Source organism: Pogoniulus pusillus, chromosome 15, assembly GCF_015220805.1.
Source record: "Pogoniulus pusillus isolate bPogPus1 chromosome 15, bPogPus1.pri, whole genome shotgun sequence".
Classification (NCBI taxonomy): domain Eukaryota; kingdom Metazoa; phylum Chordata; class Aves; order Piciformes; family Lybiidae; genus Pogoniulus; species Pogoniulus pusillus.
Genome location: NC_087278.1, coordinates 23,035,324 through 23,056,236, shown reverse-complemented (window position 1 = coordinate 23,056,236; position 20,913 = coordinate 23,035,324). Strand labels below are relative to the sequence as shown.

Genomic DNA, 20,913 nt, shown 5'->3' with positions numbered 1-20,913 from the left:
TTCAGGAGTCTTTGGGAGCAGGGCAGTTTTGCAGCTTGTGATCAATAGATTCTGTCCTATGTCTTGGAAGCTGTATGGAAGAGCAAAGTGTGCTGCGAAAACATGAGACTGGTTGCAGGGGAGACCCACACAACTTCAAAGGACAGACTCTGGGGTGGATCCTCAGTTTTGATGAGAAAGTTTTATCTGCTTTGGGCTATTGCCTGCCAGTGTCCGCCAGTTGGACTTCCTTAGCTGTAGTTGCTTGTCAGGTTGACTCCTAGAATTTTGCTTTGCCATGGATTTAAGAGTTAAGAGGCCAGCAGTTGTGTGAGGCAGAACGCCTGCCTGTTGTCCAGCTGGGGCAGAGGTCCCTTGCTAGGGCAATTCCTGGCAAGAGTGGAGCCCTGGCAGAATCTGCTCTGAGGCTGTCTTGGCTTTCATCACAAGATGTTAATGCTGTTTCTCTCAGAAAGGCAAGAACCTTCAAAGGATCAAGTAGGTCTGTGGCCTGCATTTTCCTCATTAATTGGGCTACAAAATTTCCTTTGAGCTACAAGAGTGTTGGTCTGTGTCAAAATTAGGTTGTGCTGTGATGAGCACCTCAGCAGCTCAGATCCTGTTACGTGTATGTGCACAGTGGAGATGTCTTTAATGTTTTATGTGAAGGTAATATCTCCTGCAAAAAAACCCCAAGCTGGTTTGTTTTTCATGGTGTGGTTGTTAATCTCCTCAAATGAACACCTAGTTGTATAAAAACATCTTCCATGGTGTGCTCCCTTGCTTTCCAAGCCATTTTGGCTGCCTTAAGGAAAGAGCACAAAACCACTGAAAAGCTGTATAGTAAGTCCAGAAGAGGATCCAACTGTTTGGGTGTGATATGGGAAATGAGCCTTTTAAACTGAATTTTGTCCTGGCTTTCCAGACTCTTCAGCTTATGGCCCTCAGCAGTATTCTGACACAGTTTTGTGGGTGTCCTAAGAGCATCAAGATGTGTGTGTGATACCTAAACTGCATTCACAAATGTGTTCAGTGATGCTTGGAAGATGGAGATGCCATTTAGAATCATAGAATCAACCAGGTTGGAAGAGACCTCCAAGATCATCCAGTCCCACCTATCCCCCAGCCCTAGCCAGTCAACCAGACCATGGCACTAAGTGCCTCATCCAGGCTTTTTTTGAACACCTCCAGGGACAGTGACTCCACCACCTCCCTGGGCAGCCCATTCCAATGGCAAATGACTCTCTCTGTGAGGAACTTCCTCCTTTGCTGCACATCCTTTCTGCTGTTTATTCTTTTGAGATGGTTCCCTGAAACATGATCTAGGTGCAGCAGTACAAACTCTTTCCAGTGATGCTGTTAGAACTCTATTTTTGAAGATACACAGTGACTGAGATGACCACGGTCAGCAGGAGCTGAAATCTCAACAGAAGAGAACTTAAATCTGTGTCGAGGCAAACCCAAGCACAAATCCAGGCTGGGCAGGGACTGGCTGGAGAGCAGCCCTGGGGAGAGGGACTTGGGAGTGCTGGTGGTCGAGAAGCTCAACATGAGCCAGCAGTGTGCACTTGCAGCCCAGAAAGCCAACCAGAGCCTGGGCTGCATCAGGAGAAGTGTGGCCAGCAGGTGGAGGGAGGTGATTCTCCCTCTCTGCTCTACACTGATAAGACCCCACCTGGAGTACTGCATCCAGTCTGGAGTCCCTATTAGAAGCGGGATGTGGATGTGCTGGAGCATGTCCAGAGAAGGGCCAGGAGGATGCTCAGAGGCCTGCAGCAGCTCTGCTGTGAGGACACATTGAAAGAGTTGGGACTGTTCAATCTGCAGAAGAGGAGGTTCCCAGGTGACCTTCTTGTGGCCTTCCAGGATCTGAAGGGGGCCTACAAAAAAAGCCGGGGAGGGACTTTTCAGGATATCAGAGAGTGAGAGGACTGGGGGGAATGGAGCAAAGCTGGAGGTGGGGAGATTCAGCCTGGATGTGAGGAGGAAGTTGTTCAGCATGAGAGTGTTGAGAGGCTGGAATGGGTTGCCCAGGGAGGTGGTTGAGGCCCCATGGCTGGAGGTGTTTAAGGTCAGGCTGGCTGAGGCTGTGGGCAGCCTACTCTAGGGTAGGGTATCCCTGGCCATGGCAGGGGGGCTGGAACTGGCTGATCCTTGTGGTCCCTTCCAACCCTGACTGCTTCTATGATTCTAAACCAGTAATTTCTGCAAATACTGTTTTTCCTCCTTAATTTCTTAGATAAATCTGTTGACACAGCTTTCCTCTAGCCATCTTTATCCTTGCATGCTCAGAAATGCATCCTGCTGGAGGACTGAATGTGTGCTTTGTATACAATGTTATATTCTGAGCTCTGCCCTGAAAAAAAAACAACAGGTTTGTGAAAATATTGAAATTCAAAATGCAGACTTGGCCCTGGTCAGGCAAAAATATTTGTTTTGTGAAAATATTGAAATTCAAAATGCAGACTTGGCCCTGGTCAGGCAAAAATCCGTGAGCAGCTGCAGCGGTTGAAAATGTTACCATCCTCTCAGCTAGAAATTAGTGACTTCATAGCTGAGCCTTTTGAAGCAGCATGAAAATGTTCCTCATCCCTTCAGAGTCATGTGCTTTAGTTTAAGCTGCTTGTAGCATCTGTTTGAAGTAGAAGAATTGATTTTATTTAAAGGGTAGAAAACATCCTTGCAGATGTTAGTGGCAGCTCAGCTGTAAGGGCAGCAGCGAACACCTGTACTATCTTTAAACAGCATGCCGTGTCTTTGAGGGCTGGCTAGCAGTGGCTTTGGGCACACAGCTTCCTGTGGTTCAGTTTTGTGCTGGGTGGGTTTTGGGTTTTTTTGAAGGTGAGGGTTGGGGTTTTTTGTTGTTTTGGTTTGTTTTTTGTATGTGATGTAAACAATTTCCAGATATGCTCTGATAAGAACACAAAAGAAAAGAGCATCGCAGGCTCACAGGATGTTAGGGGTTGGAGGGGACCCAAGGAGATCATGAAGCCCAACCCCCCTGCCAGAGCAGGACAATCCTATCTAACACAGATCACAGAGGAACACATCCAGACAGGCCTTGAAAGGCTCCAGAGAAGAAGACCCCTCAGCCTCTCTGGGCAGCCTGTTCCAGTGCTCTGGGACCCTTACAGTAAAGAAGTTCCTCCTTGTGTTGAGGCAGAACCTCTTTTGCTGCAACTTACACCCATTGCTCCTTGTCCTGTCCCAGGGACCAAGTGAGCAGAGCCTCTTCCTCCCCTCCTGGCCAGCCCTCAAATACTTATAAACATTTATCAAATCCCCTCTCAGTCTTCTCTTCTCCAGACTGAAAAGTCCCAAGTCTCTCAGCGTCTCCTTATAAGAACTGCACTCCAGTCTCAATAATTGGGAAGAAGATATCTTAATAATCAAGGAGTTGTGAGGAAAAAAGCCTTTTGTGGTGGGTTTGAGAAATTATCCCCCAGATAAAATTTACCAGGCCAGCTCAGACAGCTTGGAAGTAAGATCAAGCTGTATTTTACAGCAAGCTGAATTTACAGGCATATATACACAATATATGTACCTGTATTTACAATTACATACAGTTATTTACAACTGAGAAATAATGCAGAAATCCAGTCCTCCTCCACCCTGGGGACAGAGTGGCTGGAGAGCAGCCAGGAGGAAAGGGACCTGAGGGTACTGATAGCCAGTAGGCTAAAGATGAGCCAGCAGTGTGCCCAGGCGGCCAAGAGAGCCAATGGCATCCTGGCCTGCATCAGGAACAGTGTGGCCAGTAGGACAAGGGAGGTTATTCTGCCCCTGTACTCAGCACTGGTCAGGCCACACCTTGAGTGCTGTGTCCAGTTCTGGGCTCCTCAATTCAAGAGAGATGTTGAGGTGCTGGAAGGTGTCCAGAGAAGGGCAACAAGGTTGGTGAAAGGCCTGGAGCACAAACCCTATGAGGAGAGTCTGAGGGAGCTGGGGGTGTGCAGCCTGCAGAAGAGGAGGCTCAGGGGTGACCTCATTGCTGTCTACAACTACCTGAAGGGAGGCTGTAGCCAGGTGGGGTTGGTCTCTTCTCCCAGGCAAGCAGCAACAGAACAAGGGGACACAGTCTCAGGTTGTGGCAGGGGAGGTCTAGGCTGGATGTGAGGAGGAAGTTGTTGTCAGAGAGAGTGATTGGCATTGGAATGGGCTGCCCAGGGAGGAGGTGGAGTTGCTGTCCCTGGAGGTGTTGAAGCAAAGCCTGGATGAGGCACTTAGTGCCATGGTCTGATTGATTGGCCAGGGCTGGGTGCTAGGTTGGCCTGGATGATCTTGGAGGCCTCTTCCAACCTGGTTGATTCTATGATTCTATGAAAGATAGCCCAGAAGGGGCCAAGGCCACCACCTTCTCTCCCCCCAGACAGGAAATCAACAAAGCTTCAGGTGTTATCATTAAAAGGTTAGTACATGGCATGGAGGAGTCAGGCAAAGGGACAACAACAGAAGCAGTGCCCAGAAGCCAGGAGAATGAAATGGTTTATACATTGCTTTTTAAACTAAGGATTGATACAGACTTGATCATTATTTTCTTCTCACAACTGATGCCCTGCTCATTCACTCTATATTCAGAAGAATGTCCAGAAAGTTCCTCTCCCTTGTTTGTAATTTAGAACCGAAATCAAACCTTAGCTCTTAAACTGCCACACCTCTAGAGCTCTTAACCTGCCACACCTGTAGCTAACTGGAGGTGGTACAAGAGCAGAAAGTCATCTTTTCTGGCATACTAAAATGAGGACATGTGTGTGCATTCTGTAATGTCTGGATTATTAGGTGGGGCTGCATTTGGCTGTAAACCAGATCTGTTTCTGTTCTACCAGAATGTAGAACAATTTAAATTGCCTGAGATGCTTTAGTATCTGTTAAGTTAGAGATCTGAGAGATCTGTTCTCAGATCTCTAACTGGAGTTATGTTGCTAATGAACTGCAAGCAAGAGTAGTTAGGTCAACAGGGCAGGCATTTCTAAACGCTGCGGGGCACAGTAGTAACTTTTTCCTCAGGCAAAGGAGCAGGTGATTGCTATGGAGGGTTCCAAGTTGCACCTTGGATTGTAGCAATGATTTTAAGACCGTGAGTCAGCAGCTGATGGGTTAATTGCTGACTGACAGAGGTGCCTGTTAGCTGTCCCCCCTGGGGTTAACTGACTGGTGGTTGTGTGCCTGTGGGTGTAACCCTTAGGTCCTTCAGCCTGGGGTAAAGTGTGGCTTTAGGTCCTGTGTGAGAGGTGTGAGCTTGAGCTGGCAGTCTCTCGGTCCATGCCTTCTGGCCTGTATTACCAAATCCAAAGTAATGTTCTCTCTTCTCTACCATTATTATGATCTTTTGTTCTTCTTTTTGTTTCTGTAAAAAAAAAAAAAGATGAGGACTAAGGGACGTTCTCGGACCTGCCCCAAAAAAGTGATCATGCTCTCTTCTTCCACTCCACCTCCCTCTCCACCGTATCCCAGGCAGCAGGTGATTCGCTCTGCATGCTCTGTCCCTCTCTCTTCATGGCTGCTTGCACAAGTGACCAGATCCCATTCACAAATGCATTGCCTGTTTTCTGTTCTCATGGTGCTAGGGCTTCTTCAACCTCTTAGATTAGAAGCACCAGCTTGCAGAAACCTGCAGAGTCTCTGCTGGAGCCTGCTCTTTTACTGTAATTACAGCAGCCTTTCTTGGTTCTGAGCTGCAGCAAACCAGAAGTGAAACATTAGAGTAATGCAGGGAAGCAAAGGCAACTTTTCTTCATCTCTACTCTGTTTAAACAGGTCTGACTGAAAACTTGCCCTTGTATCCAGTAGTTTCTTTTGGTGTTGCTTGTGTGAATTGCTTTTGAGTGTTTTAGTGCCCTGCACATGCCCGCTGTGTTCTTTCTGTTTCCTCCACACCCACCCTGTTGTCTCAAGAGTTTGTGTTTGATCTGAGTTTGAATTGTGAGTATTAAGAGCTGTTCTGAACAGTGTATATATGTGCATCCAGATGTTTCTGCACCTGTATTTGTCCTTCTGGCTAAGTATTACCTGAAATCCTTCAGTAATTGTCCTCCATGTGGCCATCATGTTTCTTTGTGTGGTGTTCTTTAAATTTTGGGTTTCCTACTGCAGAAATAAATTCCACTCTTCCCTGATCAATCCTGAACAAAACTTGAGATGATAAAAAGGCAGCAGCAGTTCCACAAGCCTCTTATATAATCCTTTTCATTGTTATCTTCCTCATGGGCAGAAGATATTTCTTTGCTGAACACTTGTATGCCTGTAGAGTCTGCAAAGGGCATGTTACCTTTTAGCAGAGTGGGTAAGACACACTCTTGGGCATAAAGTTTGAGGATGATCAGAGGGCTGGAGCTCCTCTCCTATGAGGATAAGCTAAGAGAGTTGGGGCTGTTCAGTCTGGAGAAGAGAAGGCTTCTAGGAGACTTTATTGTGGCCTTCCTTATCTGAAGGGGGCTACAAGAAAGCTGGGGAGGGACTTTTTAGGGTGTCAGGTAGAGATAGAACTAGGGGGAATGGATCCAAACTAGAGGAAGTCAGATTTAGATTAGACATTAGGAAGAAGTTCTTCAGCATGAGGATGGGGAGAGACTGGCAGAGGTTGCCCAGGGAGGTGGTGGAAGCCTCATTCCTGGGAGTTTTTAAGGCCAGGCTGGATGTGGCTCTGGGCAACATACATCATTGTGAGGTGTCCCTGCCCATGGCAGGAGGGTTGGAACTGGATGATCCTTGAGGTCCCTTCCACCCCTGAGAATTCTGTGATTCTATGACTTGCCTTACTACTGTCCCTCCTCAGCTTGTAGTTAAATGTTACAGCTAACCTGCTCTCATTATTATGGTCAACCTCCAGAGCACATAGTCTCTGCTGCCTCTCTGGTATTTGCATGTACAATATAGGTCACATCTGCTTACTGATCTGATTTAAAGCTGTCCTACAAATAAAAGTCATTTTCTGGCACATTGTGGACAGCATCTGATGCAAGGAAGGATACAGGAGTGGGCATCTAGGCATAATAGCTAAGGAGAGCCCTTTTCATTTGCAAACCCTACGTTTAGACTGCATTGAGTGTGTTGCTCTCAGATGATGTGAAAGGAAGCTGCCTTCCTGTTGGCAACATCCTTCTGAAAATGTGGACAGATACATTTGATGAGAGAAGGAGTGACTGCCCCAAGCTTACAGTTACAGAAACTAAGGCAGTTAAATGCTGAGTTTTACTTTTTAATCTATGGCATGGGATTAATTTCCTCTGTAGAGAAATTGGCTCTCAGTCACTAAGGACCCCTTAGCTCTGTATTTTCCTGCCCTAGATTTTCTTAAGTGTTTGTTTGTCCTTCTTGCTTGCCTAGTTCAGTATGAAAGCCAATTTCTGCTGGATCCCAGTGTGCATTTCGTATGTTGTGTCCTGTTGGAAGCTTTTCCATGTCTTGTTTCTCAGTATTTCTTTATTTCCTTCTTTGAACTCTGAGGCATTTTTACTCCCTCTGCTACAGATCTAGCCTGTTAGACTCAGTCAAGAGGTCTGCTTTTGGGGATGTTCTTTATCCTCAGGAATGATTTCTTTGCCCAGAATTGCCTTGGCCAAGCTCTCATAGCTCATCAGCTGGATCTGTGTTCTTGCTACACTTAATGTCTTTAAAGCCTGTACCTCTGCACTTCTAATACATTCATTCTGCCACTTCTTTTAAACTTTCAATTTCCTTTCTTTGATCTAACATCACAGTATGAGTTAGATTGAATGTCTTGCCACCTTTATTGTACTAATTTCTTTACATTTATATTATGGTTTACTAACCTAATATGAATGTATGGTTTTGAATTATCCTATAGAAGCCAATATTATTATGCCAGGTTTGGAGTACTCTTAATAAGCCGGTTTGCTGTCATTATGACCTCTTTTTCTGCCTGCATTGTAAGAAAAACAGATCAAGCTTTTTTTTGCCTTGGAAACTGGCCTGTCCTTGTTGTTAAGCTCATCCTTTGTCGCCTGCAGAGGAACAGGGAACCTGGTGCTGGCTGTCGCGGGGAGCAGAGTCCCAGGCAGGAGAGGGTAAAGAGCATGAACGAACGGCATGGATGCTGATGGCACAAGGCTTGGGCGGGTGTGTGCGGTGCGGGGTGGAGAAACAACACCTGTCCTAGTGCTGCTGTTAACACGCTGGGGTGGCTGAGAGTCAGGCAGGAGGGACTGTTTGTGTGACACCCACAGAAATACAGAACCAGCCCTCACCAGCCATTTGCTGTAGCTTTCATTTTGCCAGAGGTGTAGCACTTAAGCTCTTCCCATTCTCCCCCCTCTTACCACCTCTTTAGTGAAGTATGCTGTGGCTGTTGCAGGACAAGAAGAGTTATGGTTTGTGCTAATCCATCCGAACGGGGTGGCATTGTTCTCACTGCTTGCTTTCTGGATGGTTAAACCACTGGCATTCCATCATGCCTCCTACAGGCCCAAGGAAAAGGGAAAATGATGAGGCATTATTTAGTATAGAGACTTTGAAGCCTTCTTAACAATGAAATATTCAGCAGTCTGTCTGAATGGCTCAGTGTTATACAGAATCACAGGGAATAAAAAGACAGGCACTCCAAAGAATTGTTTGATTTGAATTCATATTGACAAATTAGTTGACATTCCAGAAAAGGCTTTGAATTAAGTCATAAGTGCTAGCCAGTTACAGAACTGTTGCAACTTTCAGAATGTGTTCTAACAAAAGACTCTTGTGGGCTAAATGTTTTCTGACAGGCAGCAGAAAATGAGTAAGTGTGTGTCTGCAAGTGACACAGAAGCCCACAGCTCTGTAATAAGCCCTAGTTTTAGTGAAAATGATCTAGTAGGAAGGAGTAGGTGGAACTGAAAGCAGATGAAAGTAGGGAGTATTGTTAATGCATATGAATGGGAAAAGTGTATCCCAGAAACTGGGTGTGAACCCACCTTCCTGTGCTACTTTGGAAGGCAGTTAGCAATGTGTAGCAGCACCCTGGCATGCTTGTCAAATCAAGCCTGAGGTTTCTACACACACATATTTGTAGTTCCTGGTCCCCGTTTACTTTTGAACCCTGCAAATAAATCAGTTGAAGGCTGTGTGATATTGCAAGTGATACTTTTGTCCTGGACAGCAGGCCACAGGCCATGTCTTTTCATGTCAGTAAGTGAAGCACACAGCAGCTTGATACGACAGACCAGAGTAGCAGAGGTGTCAAATATTGTGCCTGGGATGTGTTGACACAGTAGTGCAGTCACAACAAGGAGGACAGTGAAGCTGCAGAAGTAGAAATGGCAGCTTCCATCATTAGTTTGATTTTGCTGTGCTTTGCTTTTGCTGTGCTTCAACCGTGCAGGCTCCTTAAACATCCTCTTTGGTAAGTACAGCAGTCCCTTTTCATACACCAATATCTTTAAGCAAACTGAGTCTTTCTTTAGGTGAGCTGAAGTACATTGTCCTAAAAACGTGCTTCTGTGCACAACATATGAGAAGCACAGCTACAGATATGTGGAGGAAATCCTTGAGAATCAAGAACTCTGATGCAATAACATGGGAAATAGGTTCTTTTGTGCATGATAAACTCTGGAGGTGGGGGGGAGGTTTGGTGTTGGTTGGGTTTAGGTTTGTTTTTTATGTGAGTTTTTGGTTTGGGTTGGGTTTTTTTTCCCCTTTTGTTTTGTTTGGATCTTCTTAGATGGCAGTGCCAGAGAGGCAAGCCATGTGCTTGTTTTGATTTTGGCTGCACCAAGTCCTAGATAGGAGAGCTCTGAATAAGGACTGTTCTCAGCCTCGAGGGTCAAAGCTTAGCACCTGACTGGAAGAGCAGACATTTGGAATACAAAGAGCCTTCATGTGGGAGCTCCTTACTGTTCTGCATGTGATTTTCATGCTTTTTGTGTGGCATTTTGGTGTCTGGTTTCTTTTGAGGCTTTCTTTGGTGGTTTGTTGACTTCCTCCTTCCTCATCTCACAGAGATCTCCTCGTTTATTTTCTGATGACCAAGTGCCTGATAATGTTGAGCAAAGGGCATGTCAGCTGGCTGCCCTCCTGGAGTCCAGACCTGCAGTGAGGCATCAGGTGACTACAGCCCTGCCTATCTGGTGTCCTGTATCAGTGTGGGATTCTGGGTGCTGGTGACATCTGGGATCAGAGGAAGAGAAAAATACACTTCTGTACAGTCATGAGGTTAAAAAGACACTGCAGGTCTATTTTATGTAGCATTTTTATCCTATTTGCCAATTCTTAGCTGTCTCCTTGCTTGATGCAGAAGAGTGTTTCTCAAAACACAGTTTAATCAGTAAGGTACAAACAGCCTCCAAGCTTCAGAGCACATGCTGAGAACCAGCTGGACTGCTGGAGATGAAGTTATCTCAGTCATTGTTTACCATTCAGTTGCTCACAAATTTTACTTGCTTCTGGAAACAAGAACATTTATGTTTTCCAAGCCTAATTCCTGGCTCTGAAGTACTACTTTTGTGTCCATACTTCCTGTGTACCTATTTCCAGCAATAGAGTTAGCAGTCTGTGCACAGACTTTTAATTCTGTAGTCTGTGCATAGACTTTGGGTTTGGTCTTACACTTAGTTTTCTTGTCAGTGTGAATCTTTGGCACATGGAACCATGCCAGTTTGATCAGTTGCATCTTCAGTTTCTAGTTGCTTGCCCATCCCTGGTTTTAGTTCTCAGGGGCATTTGGCAAAACAGAGTGTGCTTTTGGAAGACATCATCTACAGAAGCAGTTGTTTTCCATAACTTAGTGTTTTGGGTTAACCATCCAAAATCAAGCTGTTTTTTTTGACTGGAAGATGAAGAGCTTTTGCTGGTGCACAGAACTCCCAAGCCATACCAAAAGAAAATCTATAACTTCTAGGTCACTTTTCAGTGCTGGGGATGTTGTCTTTGCTGATGAAGTCAGTGAAGCCATTCTCCAGGAAGGAAGAGTGAACCTTTGGCTAGATTTGACCTAGAATTTGGAGATGTGGAAGGTAACCATGAGAGACTTGAATCTTTTAAGTATATTAGCACCTATTTGTACATTTTTAACACAACTGAAGATTTTGGGCATGATCCAAGGACAGCATGCTCAGGTGCATTTCTTAACTCAGATGAAATGGTAATAGAGAGATGAACCTTTTGTTGCTGACATTTTTGAACTCCCCCTTGGAGGGTGGAAAAGATAACAGCATTAAAATGGAAAGAGGAAGATTGTTCTCAAAACTATTTGATTTCTATATAGAGTGGAATTAAGGAGGGGAAATGGAGAGCACAGAGTAGAGGAAAGGAAGGTGGGTAGGGTGGAGGGCAAGGAGAGGAAACCTGTTTGATCACTGTAAGCAGTGATGGGTTGTGGTATAGGATTTAAAGGGAGAAAATGAGTGGATTAGTGAGAGGAGAAGGCTTAGCAGAGAGATGTTTTCAGAAAAGAGATTTCATTAAATGTTAGAAGCATAGAATTGACATGGCTGGAAGAGACCCTAAGGATCATCTGGCTCCAACCCTGCTGCCATGGGCAGAGACACCTCGCACTTTATCAGGTTATTCAGAATCCCATCCAGTCTGGCCTTAAAAACTCCCAGGGATGAGGCTTCCACCACCTCCCTGGGCAACCTGTTGATAACCTTAAGCAAAGAAAATTTGTGTATGAAGTACACAGCTTTTATTTTTAAGACTGTGGGATCTTTGAAAGCCAAACTCTTCTGCCATTTGTCCACTAGATTTAATCCCGTGGATAGAAACAGCTATTTCCATGTGTCATGCAGTTACACGACACAGACCTTTCCCCTTTAGAACTAAACCCATAATGTTCTTGTAAAAGAGAGTCAAATATTTAACATTTGCATCCTTTTTTTTTACTTTCTGGGCTATTAATTTTTAGGAATTAATTTTTTTCAGAGACTCTTTGATACTTCCAGCTATTGTTTTTTTCCTTATGTGAAGTAATTCCTAGGACCTAGGCATAATGAGCCATAGAGACAAGAGAGGTTTGGTGGAAGGCTACAATTTTAGTTCTCCTGTGAGGAACCAGTTTCAGAATGATCCAAATTCTCAATTTAGGGTTTATGCTTTGCCATTTTGAGAGTGTTCTAGATTGTTTTATTCTTCTTAGTGTGATGCTTCCCATCTAGTTACAGTAAATTTTAGGTTGGAAATTTGCTGCTAATTCCTGCCATTACATACAGCTTCTTTCTCTTCTATCCCCAAGGAGAGTAGGCTTTTGGCTTATGTAGTCAAAATGTAGAAAGTCTCACATGGAATGAAATATGATCTTAGTGCCTTGGGCCAGTAACACAGAACAGTTGGAGATACAGGAGGAGCAGAGGAAATTGGTTTGGGATCTTTGCCAGTGGCTTGTTTGGGTTGCAGGAGGTTGGCTATGTGTGGAAGTAGGTAACTGCTTCCAAATGGTCCTAAATAACTTAAAACTTCATAAAGAGCAAATTAAGACTAGCTTGCTCTGCCTCACTAGGGAGAAAGTGAGAATACATTGGGCATGTTCCTCCAAGTTTTCCTGTAGGAGTCTTTAAGAGTTAGATAATGGTTGGACTCCATCTTAAAGGCCTTTTCCAACTCGATGATGTTAAGAATGTTGTTGGATGGTGGGCAGAGGAGTATTTCTTACTTTCTTCTCTTTTTGCTGTAGCCAGCCATGTGTGACTGTTGTGATGTCTGTATTTTATTTTATAGCCTGAGACTGAACCGTCTCGCCGATTCTTTGTTGACCAGTGGGAACTCTCTCTTAGCCTCCGTGCTTCTAATCGCCCTTCTTCACCTTCATCTGACTCTCTCCGACAGGTAGCATTAGCCTGAATGCTGCAAGGTGCACTCAGCTGTGTCTGCTTGCTGCACCCTAGCCCACCAGCCAAGGACACGCCACAGGACATGGCTGGGCTTGCAGTGCTTCACCTGCAGAGTGCAATGCCTGTGCGCATCGCTGCACAAGCGAGGAGACAGAGGCAGCCTATGGCGTAGCTTGGTTATTGTCAGGCATAAAGCAGTTTGACTCTAGATCTGTTCAATGCTTGGTGTAAATGAAAAGCTTGTGGTACACCTCACTCTCAAATCAGGGGTTTTGAGCACTGAGAGTCCTGGCTTTGCAGTAAAGCTTTTCCTGTTTAGCTTGCTGCTTTTGTTGGGATCTTGAGCCAAACTTACAGGATGCGTTTGTGCAGATGTGCTCCATGGACAGAGCGAAGTAAGTAACCTTGGCTTCTTGGAAAGGCACTGGGAATTTGAACTAGTTGCACTTGTCATATATAAACAACAAGATCTTGATTTTACTTAAGTTGTAGTGGGTTCTTTGCCTGCTCTTGAAAACGCTGAGTTTTACAACATTGAAGGGCTTTTGCCAATAGGAAGAAAGAAAATGCTTCATTTAAGACCCAACATTAGGCCAGATGTGATGTGTGGGGGGAAAGCAAACCAAATAAACACAGAACCTCAGATCAGAAATTAAGTAATTGCATTTTCCCCACCAAATAGTCTAAGGTATTGAGAGTTAAGATCAGCATAACCACTTTTGAAGCGTGGAACTTCATACGTGCTGATAGAAATGTAAAGATCCCGAAGCATCTGCACGTGAGATTGGATGGAGGTTTCAAATCAAAACCTGCTTAGCTAAGAGAAAGTCTTTCCCATGGAATAGCTTGAGCAGTCTTCTGAAAAACACTTTAAAAGCCCTGAAGGTTTCTGGCCTTTTAAAGGAAAATGGAGAACTCTTGGAGAGATGATTGTGGTTGCTGATTAGAGATCAATGCTGAAGACAATATTTCCAGTAGGCACCTTTTAAAATGCAGTATTGGACAAGGTATACATGATATGAAAAGTTGGCTGCATGTAACTGTGCACACACTAGCTGGGGAAGAATGTGGAACTTGAAAAACATTGAGAGGCAAATGGTGTGTTCTTGCTTCTACCAATGTTGTGAGTGCTCTGCACTTCAGGGTGGAATCAGTAGAAAGGTGCAAGGTTTTTTACTGGGTAGAATAAACTCTCATTGCTGCAGTGGCCCAGATCCTAAGGACCTGGGACTTGAGCAACAGCAGCAGTGATCTCTGATGGCCGAGTGCTCCATTTTCAACATTATTTTTCCCCACAAAAGTATCCATTCTGTAGTGAATTTCAGGTTTTGTGGTGCTTTCTGCTGTTCTCTAAACATGTTAAGGCCATAAGCATTCCTAATAGCCTAATAACTATGTGCATGAAGTTTATGCTGTGTTACGACTTGTGGGAGATAACTGGTGTGCTTCAGACAATGTGAGATGCAGCTTTAGTCCTTTCCTTCAGAAAGCTGTTACCCATTTCCCACGTGCCAGAAGCTGCAGTGTCTCTGTGGTCTTTCACTTGCTGAGGAAACTCCTGCTAGAAACTTTGATAATGCTTTTTGGTCAGGAAAAGGACAATTGCTTGATGTGCTCCTTGCTGCCCTGGATGAAGTGTGTGACGTTTGCAGTGTGGTTTGAGCTAACATGGATGCAGACACCGAATTTTCTTAACCATGTAACTGTTGCCAACAATTGTATTTCCTGTGAGAAACACTTTGTCCTCTCCTGAAGTGACTGAACGTGGCTTGCAAACACACCTTAGATGGCACAAAATGATGAAACAGTCAAGCCTAGAGTTCATGGAGTGCTGCAGGGTTTGTAGGTATCCAAAGTGATGAAGTGAATCAGTACCCATGATGGAGAAAAGGCACATTTGCAGCTGAGCAAGCTGCTGTCTTCCAGATGGGTGCAAGTATGGCTCTAATGCATTGGATGAGGCTTTGGCCACCTTTTCCCTTATAAACTTCTCTGTGTTTTTTAGCATTAGTAAAATGTATGATTTTGAATCACTGAAGTCCTTAGCTGAGGATTTCTCCCTGCTCCTGTAAATGAATTCTTTCCAGCTGCTAAGGTCATTAATACCTTGTGATCAGTGTGCTGCATTAGTTCGTGTAACGTGTCTTCTAGAAGATCTTTGGTGCCATTGTGACCTGGAACTTAAGATCTTGACCTGTATTTGACCATGCCTGAGAAGTGTCTATGCTGTTTTCTGGGTGCAAAATGCCCCCCAAGTGAAAAGCAGCTCTGTTTGAGTCTTTGTCACAGGATTTTGAGAGCACTTGGGGGTGGCAAAACGCAAGCTGCTTTTCTGATGGTTCTTGATTCTGAGTGCACTGGTGGTTTCTGATGACACTAGCTTCACTGTTACTGCTTGTCACGTCGTATTGTCCACTGTCTTGGCATGATTTGACCTCTCTGCACCTTTCACCACCTAACCTGTTTTCATATTAGCCATTTTTTTAATTTGATTTTTTTCCCCTCTCTCACTTCACTCTCGTTTCATTCCATCCACCTGGTAGAAGTATATAAAGATGTACACAGGCGGAGTGAGCTCATTGGCTGAGCAGATAGCCAATCAGCTTCAAAGGAAAGAGCAGCCCAAAACCCTTCTAGACAAGAAGGAACTGGTAAGATGATGTGCAGAAGATGCTGTGTGTTTGTGATTAGAGGTGCTGTAGAGCTGAAGTACTATGAGTGTGCAGCTGTTACTGCCACCGATGGACTTTGTGGTAGCTTTGTGACTGCTTTTGTTTCCTTTTCTCCATCCTCCCTCCCTCTTGTCTTTGTTCTCCTTGCAAAATGTTTTCATCTCAGCATCTGAAGGTTGTACATAAACAGTTGATAAATTGCTTGTTATATCTAGGAAGATGTGTTTGATCCACGGGGGCTAATTCTGCATTATTGTTTTGTGGAGGAGCTGCTGATTTTTATAATGTAGGACTAAGCATTGCTGTTTGGGGATTTCAAATGCTCTTGGCTTTACATTATATGCCTCCTTTAGTCATGTGTTCCAGGCTCATCATTAACAGAGCTGGTGTCCACTCTTCAGGGCTTGTTTTATTCCTGTCATACGTAGGCATGGCATCCTATGACTTTATTCCCTGGACAAAGAGGTTAGCTTTTTGCTGTCCTGCTTAAACCTGTGAATTGTGCCCAGGAAGTGCAGCATCCGTGTGTGAAAGAACCGCAGCATCCAGATGCTCCTGTATCTACCTAAACAAAGAGACAATGTAACTCTGCAGCCCTGGCGTGAGGCTGGACACACACGGATTTAGCTGTGCCTCTTTCCACTTAGGGCTCACTCAAAAAGGAGTTCCCCCAAAACCTGGGAGGCAGTGACGTCTGCTACTTCTGCCGCAAGCGGGTCTACGTGATGGAGAGGCTGAGTGCTGAGGGCAAGTTCTTCCACCGCAGCTGCTTCAAGTGTGAATACTGCGCCACCACTCTGCGGCTCTCCTCCTACGCCTACGATATTGAAGATGGTAAGAGACATTGCCCTCTTGTCAGAATTCTCTTAGCTCTCCTGGAAATCCCTGTAGTGACTTCAACTCTTTGCTTTGAGAGTAACTTCTGTTCCCAACATGTAAATTCCTAACCCACCACAGTAATTAAGGTAACATAGTAACAGCTGCTAGAATGCCAGAAACAACTAGTACTTGGGGGCTTTAAAAGAGTTTAGAGCCTGAGTTTGAAGGCTAGGCACTTTACTCATCTTTTAATATCACAGTATCACCAAGGTTGGAAGAGACCTCATAGATCATCAAGTCCAACCCTTTACCACAGAGCTCAAGGCTAGACCATGGCACCAAGTGCCACGTCCAGTCCTGCCTTGAACAGCCCCAGGGACGGCGACTCCACCACCTCCCCGGGCAGCCCATTCCAGTGTCCAATGACTCTCTCAGTGAAGAACTTTCCCCTCACCCCAAGCCTAAAAGGAATCTCCTCGGTTCTTAACACTAAAGAGAAGATAATACATTACAAACAGATGTGGTCAGCTTTTTCTTGAAGACATCACAGCTGTCCAACTCTACATTTATTTTAGGTGTACTAAAACAGGACCCTGAAGGAAAGGAGGCTCAGGGGTGACCTCATTGCTCTCTACAACTACTTGAAGGGAGGTTGTAGCCAGCTGGGGTTGGTCTCTTCTACCAGGCATCAGGTGACAGAACGAGAGGACACAGCCTCAAGCTGTGCCAGGGCAGATTCAAGCTGAATGTTAGGAAGAAGTTCTACGTGGAAAGAGCGATTTCCCACTGGAACAAGCTGCTTGGGGAGGTGGTGGAGTCACCATCCCTGGAAGTGTTTAAGAGGAGGCACTTCACACCATGGTTTAGTTAATTAGAAAGGTTAGGTAATAGGTTGGACTCGATGATCCTAGAGGTCTTTCCCAACCTGGTTAGTTCTGTGGTTCTGTAATAGCTCATTACAAATGCAAGTTCTATTTGTGTAGTTTGAAGTAGAGAACTGAAGTTTTATAGAGGTGAGTCAACATTAAACACATAGGGAAAGCTTTGTTGAAGTAGTTACTGAAGATTGAGTAGTGATTTGTTGTCTGTATCTGGTAGACTGAGGAGGAAGGAATATGGTTACAAAGCTTGCTGCTGATTATCACTATCAGAATCTAGCATGCTAAGAATGAAGGGAAGCATCAGACACATGTCACAAATCTGAGAAACCAGCAACAGATGAAACTTGGTTTGTTATCAAAGTGCATACTGAGAAGAAGAATTTGAAATCACACATCACTTCTCAGCGTAGCCTTGTGTTGCATTCTTGGCTTGAGCAGAGGTTGACAGAAATTTCATGTTTTCTGGAGAGGAATTACAGAATATTTCAGGTGAGCCTTTACTGATCTCATCAGCTATGCATTTATTTTCTTCTGCAGCTGTCATTTACCTTTGCTCCTACCTCAATAGGAGAAAATGAGCAAAATGATGTACAGCTAGTGAGAGGTTAGATGGGAAGGATTCTACTCCAGATATGGTTGTGTAGAAAGAGGTGTTAGTAGTGAGGATTTTTTCCACTCATCGAGGTAAAGGTGAAGTAAAAAATGTAAACTGATATGCATCCTGGCCTGGATCAGGAACAGTGTGGCCAGCAGGACAAGGGAGGTTATTCTTCCCCTGTACTCAACACTGATCAGGCCACACCTTGAGTGCTGTGTCCAGTTCTGGGCTCCTCAATTCAAGAGAGATGTTGAAGTGCTGGAATGTGCCCAGAGAAGGGCGACAAAGCTGGTGAGGGGCCTGGAGCACAAACCCTATGAGGAGAGGCTGAGGGAGCTGGAGGTGTGCAGCCTGGAGAAGAGGAGGCTCAGGGGTGACCTCATTGCTGTCTACAACTCCCTGAAGGGAGGCTGTAGCCAGGTGGGGTTGGGCTCTTCTCCCAGACAACCAGTAATAGAACAAGGGGACACAGTCTCAAGGCAGGAGAAGTATAGACTGGATGTTAGGAGGAAGTTGTTGGCAGAGAGAGTGATTGGCATTGGAATGGGCTGCCCAGGGAGGTGGTGGAGTCACCATCCCTGGAGGTGTTGAAGCAAAGCCTGGATGAGGCACTTAGTGCCACGGTCTAGTTGATTGGCTAGGGCTGGGTGCTAGGTTGGACTGGATGATGTTGGAGGTCTCTTCCAACCTGTTTGATTCTATGATCGTTTTTCCGTGGTGCCCTGTGATAAGATGAGGGGCAAAGGATATAAAATGGAACATAGGAAGCTCCATATTAACATGAGTCAAAACTGTTGTGAGGGCGATGGAGCCCTGGAACAGGCTGCCCAGAGAGGTTGTGGAGTTTCCTTCTCTGGAGACTTTCAAGACCCATGTGAGTGCCTTCCTGTGTGACCTGTCTTCGGCGATCCCATTTTAGCAGGAGGATTGGACTCAATCTCTGGAGGTCCCTTCAAACCCTTACCATTCTACATTTCTGGGATGAAACTCAAGGATGTCCTACTGCTCAAAATGTTCTAAAGTTGAGAGCTGTCTAATACTATGTTTAGCCAGGAAGAATATTTTTGCATAGACTGCGTAGAATAATAATGATCGTGAAAATGCCATCTGGGTTTAAGGGGCACAAAGATCCAAAATTATGTATTTGTAATGCATTATATAATGACTTTAATAGACTTGCTTGCTTGATAAGAGTTGAGGAAACTTGGAATCATCAAATCAGCCTCTGAGTAAGGAATAGAAACCCATTATTACTTGGCCTGAAGGTTGGCAAACTTGATGTGTGAGCTTAAAGGGGCCAGTGATAATTCTGAGATCAACATGGAAGAGTAACACCTTCATTACCAACCAAAATTGGGGAAAAGCTTTCTTTTTTACTTTAGCACTGATATTATTTTATCATTCACAAGTGACTGAGTATCCAGTTGCTCTGCTTAGCAATAACAGACTAAGCTCCTTTCTCAGCTGTGTACTCTGAAACAGTTTTTACCACCAGATTTAGTGATTTGCTCTGCAAGCAGGTTTATGCATGCAGTTATGGCCAGATTGTTCTCAGTGAAGCAAACACAAAGCTCAGAGTTTCAGCACACTTAACATTTCACAATCAGTGCTGCATTAGATGCCTAACAGTTGTGTATGTGTGTAAAGCAGATACAGGCAAACAGAAGTGTGTAGTGTCCTATCTAATCCGTGAAAATTTAGCTTAATATCTCATTCTGGGCTTGCTTTGAGAGAAAAAATAACAAAGCTACAGACTCACTGTTGCTATTCACCTATCTCTTTGGACTGATGAGCCTTCTGCAGTGTTCTGCAGGCAGTGTCTGGGCTTTAGGCTTCAATGTCTGAGAATTTTCATGCAGAAATCTTCTGTTATTGTTCTTTTTTTTCCCCAGGCAGTTTAGAAAGAATAAATATAAAGAAATGTTTATTTAAGCATAGACTTCTCAAAAGATAGGGGTTTAGATTGTAAAAGAAACCACTGTGCAAATACCAACCCAGAGCAACTAGAGGAAGAGGCAAAGGGCAGAATATAGACTGGAAATGCATTAGCAAGGTTGTGGGAATAGGATAGCAGTAGGAGATGCTATGGGCTGCATATAGCAAGCAGAATACTCTGATAAAGGTACACTGGAAGATAGTTTTGTACCATCAGTTTGCTGCTGTTACTGCTTGTATGTGTATTGCCTTTGTATTGCTAGTGCTGATTTGGCTTCCTGACATTTGCAGATGGGTGAAAACTCATCTAGAATTCTGGGGTGTTACTAAGTCAGTAGTATCACAAAAGGTCTTAACTGTGGAAGAGAGTCCTTAGCTGGTGGTCTTTTCCCTATAAGTGGCCAGTGTGCATGTTTAGAGATGGCCCTTTGGGAGTTAACACTGTCCTCTCTCACACGCCTCTGCTGGTTGTATTCATTCTTGCTTTTTCCATCTGGTATCACAAAAGGTCTTAACTGTGGAAGAAAGTCCTTAGCTGATGGTCTTTTCCCTATAAGTGGCCAGTGTGCATGTTTAGAGATGGCCCTTTGGGAGTTAACACTGTCCTCTCTCACATGCCTCTGCTGGCTGTATTCATTCTTGCTTTTTCCATCTAGTATCACAAAAGATCTTAACTGTGGAAGAGAGTCCTTAGCTGTTGGTCTTTTCCCTATAAGTGGCCAGTGTGCATGTTTAGAGATGGCCCTTTGGGAGTTAACACTGTCCTCTCTCACATGCCTCTGCTGGCTGTATTCATTCTTGCTTTCTCCAAAAGTGCTTCTGCCAGCTTTTCATGTGATGATTTCTTTGTTCCTCGCACACTGCCGCATTGTTAGCATGTGATGCCACACAAGCCTCACAGCTTTGCTCTGCTCTGGTGTTTGCTAGGATTTTAAGCTAAATGGCTGTCAGGCACCCAATGGAAAGGAGGCTAACTAGGAGGGGGAGAGGGGAGGCTTGGAGTTAAAACTTCAGATAGTGTTTGCCTCCGTGTGTAGTGAAGAAACTAGAGGAAGCACTGGGAATGGCAGCAGGAAATAAGCTGTAGTGAGATGGATATTTCTGTAGTGCTAACCTGCTGTGTTCTCACTGCTGACCATCATTCCTGTTCCACCTGCAGGTAAATTCTACTGTAAGCCTCACTACTGCTACCGACTCTCTGGTTATGCTCAAAGGAAGAGGCCAGCAGTGGGTTCTCTGTCAGGAAAGGTAACTCATTTTCATCTAACATGTCG

At 44.6% G+C, this 20,913-nt stretch overlaps 1 protein-coding gene across 18 annotated transcripts in view; it reads left to right on the top strand.

Moving 5' to 3' along the window:
* The window catches only part of MICAL3 (microtubule associated monooxygenase, calponin and LIM domain containing 3), a 218,544-nt gene that overhangs the window by 110,864 nt on the left and 86,767 nt on the right, over positions 1-20,913 (top strand). For 16 of the 18 annotated variants that reach the window (XM_064155739.1, XM_064155748.1, XM_064155746.1 and 13 more), the window contains 2 exons: positions 16,054-16,240; positions 20,799-20,887. In XM_064155739.1, the coding sequence (XP_064011809.1) occupies positions 16,054-16,240; positions 20,799-20,887 (276 nt within the window). Of the gene's footprint in view, positions 1-7,949; positions 8,007-9,909; positions 10,088-12,621; positions 12,730-15,277; positions 15,386-16,053; positions 16,241-20,798; positions 20,888-20,913 lie in introns of those variants that run through there. The other 2 variants (XM_064155754.1, XM_064155753.1) reach the window with 2 other exon arrangements.